This window comes from Mandrillus leucophaeus, unplaced genomic scaffold (genome assembly GCF_000951045.1).
Source record: "Mandrillus leucophaeus isolate KB7577 unplaced genomic scaffold, Mleu.le_1.0 Scaffold77, whole genome shotgun sequence".
In the NCBI taxonomy this organism is placed as follows: Eukaryota; Metazoa; Chordata; class Mammalia; order Primates; family Cercopithecidae; genus Mandrillus; species Mandrillus leucophaeus.
This window is the reverse complement of record NW_012108363.1, coordinates 3,142,017-3,150,304: the sequence shown is the minus strand read 5'-3', so window position 1 is coordinate 3,150,304 and position 8,288 is coordinate 3,142,017. Positions and strand designations below refer to the sequence as shown.

General features: G+C 45.1%; 1 protein-coding gene across 1 annotated transcript in view; it reads right to left on the bottom strand.

Annotated features, from left to right (window-relative positions):
- Positions 1 to 4,990, bottom strand: part of C1QTNF2 (C1q and tumor necrosis factor related protein 2) — a 23,105-nt gene extending 18,115 nt beyond the window's left edge. The window contains exon 1 of the mRNA XM_011966674.1: positions 4,861 to 4,990. Within this exon, the coding sequence (XP_011822064.1) occupies positions 4,861 to 4,986 (126 nt within the window). The 5' untranslated portion in view covers positions 4,987 to 4,990. The remainder of the gene's footprint in view (positions 1 to 4,860) is intronic.
- Positions 4,991 to 8,288: the final 3,298 nt, after the last annotated feature.

The following is an 8,288-nucleotide window of genomic DNA, read 5'->3' as shown; positions in this document are numbered from 1 at the left end:
TCATTTTCCAGCTGTTTGACCTTGGGCAAGTTATTTAATCTCTCTAGGTCTCAGTTTCTTTGTCTGTAAAATGAGAAAAATAATAATATATGGTCTTATTTGAATTTGAGTATTTATTGTTTCACTTTATGTGTGAAATCTGAAATAACCCCAATTTTCCCAAGTTAAAAGTTGTCAAGAATCTTGTAAGGCAGTGTGGATTGTAAATTGTAAACTGTGTTTATGCTAGAGCCACATAACAGCACTGTCCTAACAGGTAATCAGAAATATATACCATTCTTCAGCAGGTGAGCTATTTTTTTTTAACTTTTTAAAAATTTCCATAGTTTATTGGGGAACAGGTGGTGTTTGGTTACATGAGTAAGTTCTTTAGTGGTGATTTGTGAGATTTTGGTGCACCCATCACCTGAGCAGTATACACTGTACCCTATTTGTAGTCTTTCATCCCTCACCCCCCTTTCACCCTTTCCCCTGAAGTCCCCAAAGTCCACTGTGTCATTCTCATGCCTTTGCATCCTCATAGCTTAGCTCCCACTTATGAGTGAGAACATAGGATGTTTGGTTTTCCATTCAGCAGGTGAGCTTTTAATGACACCAGTTTTGAATTATTTGAGGTCTTTAGGAATGCCTCCCTCAAGTAATTTGACTGCTCACACCTCCCTTATAGAGTAATTGTGAATATTGAATGAGATAATGCAGCGACCAGCCCACAGTAAGCACTCAGTACCAGTTGTGATTTTTGATACTATAATCATTCCTGAGAACAAAGAGAGAGAGGATGTCATGGGAGAAGGTTGTCACACTCATGAAAATAAACAAGCAGACCTGGGTAGACCTGGGTCTGCTGTTTCCCCATCCGTAAAGTGGCCGTAATAGCGACCCTGTGAGGAGCTGAACATTTGCAAACTTTGGCATCAATGGCTATGAAGGCAGTTATAATGGCTGATGCGATTTTATAGCTTGGCATGAAAGCAAAGAGGTACAGGATTTCTACAGGTGTGCCCTACTTTCAACAAGATTGTAAAATTCAAATTTAGTCATTCAATGATTAGCTTTTAACTTTTTGTTAATATTACAATGTGTAGGCTGAGTGCAGCGGCTCATGCCTGTAATCCCAGCACTTTCGGAGGCCAACGCAGGTGGATTGCCTGAGCCCAGGAGTTCGAGACCAGCCTGGACAACATGGCGAAACCTCGTCTCTATAAAAACTACGAAAATTAGCTGGGTGTCGTGGTGCCTGCCTGTAGTCCCAGTTACTTGGGAGGCTGAGGGGGAAAAATCGCTTGAGCCCAGGAGGCAGAGGCTGCAGTGAGCAGAGATAGTGCCACTGCGCTTCAACCGGGGCAACAAGCAAGACATTGTCAAAAAAAAAAAAGAGAGAGAGAGAGAGAATAAACAACGTGCACAGACTGGCTGAGAAGGATTAAAAAGCTATGGAACATGCCCCTGCCACTGAGGAAATGAGAGCCTAGACAAACAGGGACCGATTGGCGTATCAGTGGCCTCATGTGTGGCGTATCAGTGGCCTCATGTGGATCACAGACTACTCTGTACTTTTTGTTTTGGGTTTTTAATTGGAAATTGTTGCCAATGTAAAACTTGGGAGGTTTCATATTAACATCGATGTTTGCAGCTTTTCTTGAGCAGCAGAAGGATCTGGGCAGCACTGAGCCTGCATTTACGCAGGTCACCAGGTAGCTGCCCCTTGAGACAAGGTATTACAGGCTGACTTGTGTCTCCCCAGAATTCGCACACTGAAGTCCTAACTCTCAGATTCTCAGAATGGGACTGCATTTAGAGATAGAACCTTAAAAATGGTAACCAAGGTAAAATGAGTCATATGGGTAGGCCCTAATCCAGTATGAGTGGTGTCGTTATATGAAGAGGAGATCAGGACACAGACATACACAGAGTGACAACCATGTGAAGACACAGCAGATCATGGCCACCTGCAAGCCACGGAGAGAGGACTCAGAAGAAACCAACACTCAGACACCTTGATGACGGGCTTCCAGCCTCTAGGGATCGTGAGAAATAAATGTCTATTGTTGCATGTCCCCAGACTGTGGTATTGTCATGGTGCCCCACGCTGACTAGGACAGACAGCCTGTGTTCCAGAGTGTTCACAGTCCTCACCACTCCCAAATATCATGCATCCCATTCCCATACACATTGCGCACAGCCCCTGTCAGTATCTGGGTTTGCAACCCCTAACCTAGAGGAAAAGAGTAATGATTCTCCATGTATGTTGTGTGTTCTTATTTCAAAGTTTTGATGTTCATATCTCCCTTAATTCTCCTCACACTTCTAAGAGGCTGATACTGTCATCTCCACTTGGCAGAAGAGAAAACAGAGCTCAGAAAAGGGAAAAATTACTTTTCCTAGGTCAAAGTTTGGGTGGAACTCAGTCCTGCTGGCTAGGGGCCCAGAGGTCAAGTTCCACTACCATGGCCCCTCAGCTAACAGGGGAGTTACTAACAGGGCAGTGATGTGTATGCACATGTGTATGTGTGTTACAGGAGTAAGCCACTTAATAAAAGTGAACAAATCCACGGGAAGGTTATTTGCTTGAATAAATATTTGGCACATAATTCCTTTCAAAAGAAAAGCTAGAATGGGACGGGCGCGGTGGCTCATGCCTGTAATCCCAGCTCTTTGGGAGGCCGAGGCGGGCGGATCACAAGGTCAGGAGTTTGAGACCAGTCTGGCCAATATGGTGAAACCCCGTCTCTACTAAAAATACAAAAATTAACTGGTTGTGGTGGCGTGCACTTGTAGTCCCAGCTACTCAGGAGGCTGAGGCAGAAGAATTGCTTGAACCCAGGAGGCGGAGATGGCAGTGAGCCAAGATCGTGCCACTGCACTCCAGCCTGGGCAACAGAGCAAGACTCCATCTAAAAAAAAAAAAAAAAAAAGCTAAAATAGAATGTAACTAATAGAAGTTTGATTTATGCAGGAGTTCATCTCATAGAGGCAAATTAAGGTTGGCAGGCCTTTGACCTGGAAGAAGGAGTGGGTGAAGCTGTGGGTGCGGAGAGGGACTCTGTTACCCCACAGTGAACATTCAGGAGTAGGACGCATCAGTGATTGAGACAGCAAGAGAGACTGTCTGATTAGCAGGGTCAGGATAAGAGAAGGAATAGAGAGACAGGGGAGAAGAATAGGGAGATTTGCAGAGAAAAAAGTGACATCTTGGAGAACTTGCTGAATATTCGATGGAGACAGAGTGGCTTCAAAGATGACTCCAGCCTTGTGAAAAATATCTCAGTTCATCCATACAATGACACACTATGACACCATTAGAAGAACAAAGTAGGCCTGTATATGTAGATACGTAAACAAGGCGAAGACACACTGTTAAGTGAAAAAAGCAAGTTGTACTATGGAATGTAAAGTATGCTTCTCTTTGAGTTAAAAAAAAAAAAAAGCACAAATATAGAGTATATATATATGTACAGAAGGGTTGGGGAAATACTTTCTGAAAAGACGCAAAATCTTGTTAAAGGGGTTACCTTTCAGAATTGGGAGGGAGTATGTAGGCTTTTACTTTTCTCTTTCTAACTTTTGAACTGTTCGAATTTCCTGTGATGAGCATCGTTACTTTTATAACATTTAAAACAAAAGGTAACCCTAAGGTTTAAGGATTGGAAGACAGGTAAGTGTGGTATCCCTGCTAGGAGATGGGGAGAAGTCAGACATTTGGGAGGAAACAAATTCTGCAGTGAATCTGATGTGTTACAATGAAGGGCTGTAGTGATGCTTGGAAATGTGTGGAGAGTCTGAGGATAGGGCAGTTGAAAGCAGGAGTAATTGATATAATTACTCCAGATGACAGAATAAATTAGAGAATGGTGCAGAGGGAAGGCAAAAATAAGGATGTGAGAGGACAGATTTTTAACAATGCTAACTGAGTACAGCCTTGGGTTGCCCTATGTAGGACATTGTCTTTCTATTACTGCTACTTCAGCATGGTGGAAACACAGGGTCTCTGAGAAATGGCCAGTCTAAGGAAGGGACCGCTGCAGGCTTCCAAGCAGGGCAGTTTTGTGGTCAAGGAGCAGAGGAGGATCACAATGAGGTAGTGCAAGGGACTCATGGTGTCACAGGAGAGACCTGGGCTGGGAGAGTATTAGGGCCCATTGCAATTGTTTAGCTGAAAAGCGAGGTCCTAGAATGCGGCAGCAGCAGTGGGGATGGAGAAGTAAGGACAAAGCATATTAAGACAAGTAGTTTAGGCAGGGAAGGAGAGTGAAGAGAGTCAAGAAGCATTGGGTACAAATCTCTGCCTGCCGTTCAATACCTTCTGAGCTCAGTTTGCCAGTCTGTATCATATATTTAAATAAATATGAAGATTAAATGAAATAATGCATTCAGTACATGTTAACTGTGATTGTTAGCTCGGGTATTGGACTCAGATTTACCAGACTTCAAGTCCCTTTTTCATCAGTTACTAGCTGTGCAACCCTGTCCAAATCATTAATGTCTCTGAGCCCAGTTCCTCTTTTGTAGACGGGGATAATCCGTTGTCATGAAAATGAAAGAGCACAAGTGCAGTGCTGGCAGGACTTGGCACAAAGTAGGCGCTCAATAAATGGCAGAGCTACGGGTATTACTATTGTAACGGGTAAACCACAGGGCACAGAGCCTGGCACACAGTAAGGACTCAAAACATGTTAATTTGTGTTATAATACACAAGGCAGAAGTCGAGAGGCAGGAATGCGCGAGGTGCCCAACCCGCAATAAAGGCGCGCTGGCAACTCTCCCGCCTTCCGCATCCTGCCCCGCCCGCAGCAGTGCAAGTCCTCCTCCTCCCCGCGCGCACTTGCCGCCCCCGCCCGACCGCGGTGCGGGCCACTCACCCTCGCGGCTGTCCGCCACGTCCAGGGGCGTCCGGAGCAAAGAAGCTCTCGGCGGGGCTCCGCGTCCCGGCTTTCCTCGGCTGCAGCAGCCGGGCCGAGCGCCGGCCCCAGGCATAGTTTTCCCATCCCGTCATGGGCGGGAGAGCCTTCCTCCCGGTCACGTGGGCTGGCCCGCAGCGCAGCATTCTCTTTTTAGCAGCTGTTTGGAAAAAACTTGCAGTGCTGATGACAACTCGGGTGTGTCGATGCATCTCTGCGTGGGTAGAGCCTGTTAGTGCATTTGGAGGTTGTGTGCACCAGAGTGATCAGAGTGATTGTTTCCCACACGTTTGCAAAGGTGTGCATGGACTTGAGTGTGATGATAAATCATATGGATGTGTTTAGTTGTGTGTGCGCAACAGTGCGTTTATCCAAATTTTTCATCAGGGCTGTTCGGTGTATGTACATGTGCATGCACATGTCCAAGATGGCAGCTTGGTGTACAACTGGAGTGCACATCAGCGGCTGAATGTACAGGATAGTGGCTAGACATCTATATGTGGGGTGCATGTTTAAATGTGTGTATGACTGTGCAGTGGCTCATTCTGTGTTGATTTGTATGCATGCCTTGGTGTGGATTTTGTCCAGATGTGAGTGTGCACATACACACTACTGTGGGTGAGTGCCCTGTGTCCCAGCTCTCCTTTCTCTCCTCCCCAGAAGGTGAGGATTCACTGGCCTCACTAGCTCTCTGGCCCAACCTCAAGTCATTGAGAGACTTACGGAGGGTCTCAGCTCCCGGGATAGACAAAGCAATCCTGTGTAGGAATCAAGCAGGCACTGGAGGAAAGGAAATCCTCCAAGGCCTGGCTTTCGCTTCTCCCTGTTCTTTCCACTGCTCTCTTCCACTAGCGACCCATATTTCGCTCCACAGCAAGACATCTGGTTAACAGCTGGTAACTGACACAAAATTTATAGTCAGAATTTTAATACAGCTATGCATTTGAATTCTAACGTTGGAACCACTGCCTTAATCAAGTCAGATAACCTCATAGATGGTGTTTTATTTTCTAAAAAATTGGGAGAGTATTACCTGCACTGCCTTTACCCCAAAGTTGGGATACTAACTCATAAAGATGTTTGGTAGGAAATTATTACCAATACTACATAAACACCATTTGAGAATGAAAGTTTGTAGGCTCAACAAACATTCATTCAACAAATATTTGATAAGCATCCATTATGTGTCAGTCCCCAAGCAAGGTGCTGGGGATATAGAGGGAAACAAATAGGCTTGATACCTACCCTCATGAAACTTAGAGTCCTCCAGTTGGGGATGAAACAAGTGGTTACAAGTGAAATGAGTGTTATAGAAAACAAAAAGTATAAACTGGGCAGTAAGGGGAAGGCCTGGGAAAGTGATGTTTCAGGTGAACCCTGAGAGATCAGTGAGACTTGTCTGAATGTAGGGGAAGTGTGACCTTAGAAAATGAAAGAATGATAACATGTGGAGTGGAGTTTAGGGTGTTGATACACAGATGGCTGGAAAGGAAACTTCCATCCACTGCCCCTTGGGTCAGATGTGTCAGCAATCAGAAAGGTGAGGAAACTGCTTAGAATGCCTGGAGGTCATTCAGAATCTAAAGGGCTCAGGAAAGCCCCTCTCCTAGGGTAGAGTGGTAATATCTGTGTGTTATCCATGTGGCTCCATTATGACAGAGGTTGAAATCACTGGTATGCTCTCATTGGTTAGAAAAAAAAAAAAAGGTTAATGAAAAGTATAAGAAAGGCAGTGGTGCTATACCTGGCAGTGTGAAACATTTAGTAAACACTACTGACTGAATGAATGGGGGCAAATGTTTTCCCAACTTTTGAAGGATACCTGGAACCTAGGTTTCCTAAAGCCTAGCAGAGTTCCTGGGTCCTTGTCCTATGGTTCCTTGCAGTGCTGATGGTTTCATGTAGCAGGCAATGCAAAATACTTCTGAAGTGGCAGTTCTACGAGCTGTGGGAACTGTGTCAAGCTAGAATGGGGCTTAGAACTTCCTCTCCCTAGCCTCTGTCTTTACTCTCTGTCTTGAATTCAGTCTACGAACATTTGTGTTTGAGATGGAGTCTCGCTCTGTTGCCTAGGCTGGAGTGCAGTGGTGCAATCTCCGCTACCGCAATCTCCACCTCCCAGGTTCAAAAGATTCTCCTGTCTCAGCCTGCTGAGTAGCTGGGACCACAGGCACACACCACCACACCCGCCTAATTTTTGTACTTTTAGTAGACATGGGTTTTCACTATGTTGCCCAGGCTGGTCTTGAATTCCTGGCCTCAGGTTGTCTACCTGCCTTGGCCTCCCAAAGTGCTAGGATTAGAGGCGTGAGCCACTGCACCGGCCACAGTCTATAAACATTTATTACCTATTATGAGTATGGGGACAAAGAGATGAACTTCTGAATGAGAACACAAATTACACTAGGAGGCAAAATACAATTAAGTGCCATAGGAAAGGTGCAAAGTGTGAACATGAAAGAGGATTTTCCCCTTCGATTTCATTCAATTCATTTCACATCTACTCACATCTAGAGAACATGCTAGTATCCATCTAGAGAGGATGAATGATATGACATTGATGGCCACAGAGTGGGGCAGCCATGAGGCAGATGTGGCAGATTGGCTTGTTCCACAATTGTCCAAACTCTTCGTGGTGTGCCCTCCTACACAACAGAGACTAGAAAACTAAAAATCCATTTCTTAGACTTCTTGCTTTTGGGGCTCCCATTATAATTTAGGGTTAGCTAGTCCCGTGCACCTGGGAAAGATCTGAATTCAAAATTGTGTTAAGAAAAACAAAAAACCAAACACAAAAACAGTTACGTGAAGAGGAGGCAGCAGCCTGGGAGGAATCCACTTTGCTGGTGGTAACCTGGAAGGTGCAGTGTGACTCTGGAGTTCTGCCAGTTCCTGATCCCCAGATTACACCTAAGATGTTGCGTTCCTGTAGTCAGACTGGGCTAGTCGCTGGCCTGCTGACTGTGGCAGAAGTAACTGTTCCCTTGGGGTGGTGGGGTTAGTATGATGGTGGGCTTTGGGTTTTGGGACTCATTCCTGCAAGCCCAAGCCAGAACTTGTTCTGCAATGGTTCCGAGTTTATTTGATTCTTTTTATTAAATTCATGTCTGCTTAAAATCCTAACTGACATGTCATGTTGTGAACTATAGGTGCTGTGAAAGTCAGGGAAAGGAGATGTGTGGATCAGAACAAGCAGAGAAGAAATCTAGAGGACTGCTTTCTTTCCTCTTTCTATCCACCTCCTATGCTCAACCCCATTTCAATCCTACTATCAACCTTCAGATTAATCAGTTGATTAAATATCAGCAACAATGCACCAGGCACTCTGCTTGATGTTGGGGTCACAGTGATGAACGAATAAGGAAGGTCTCTGCTTCCACAGAGCTTAC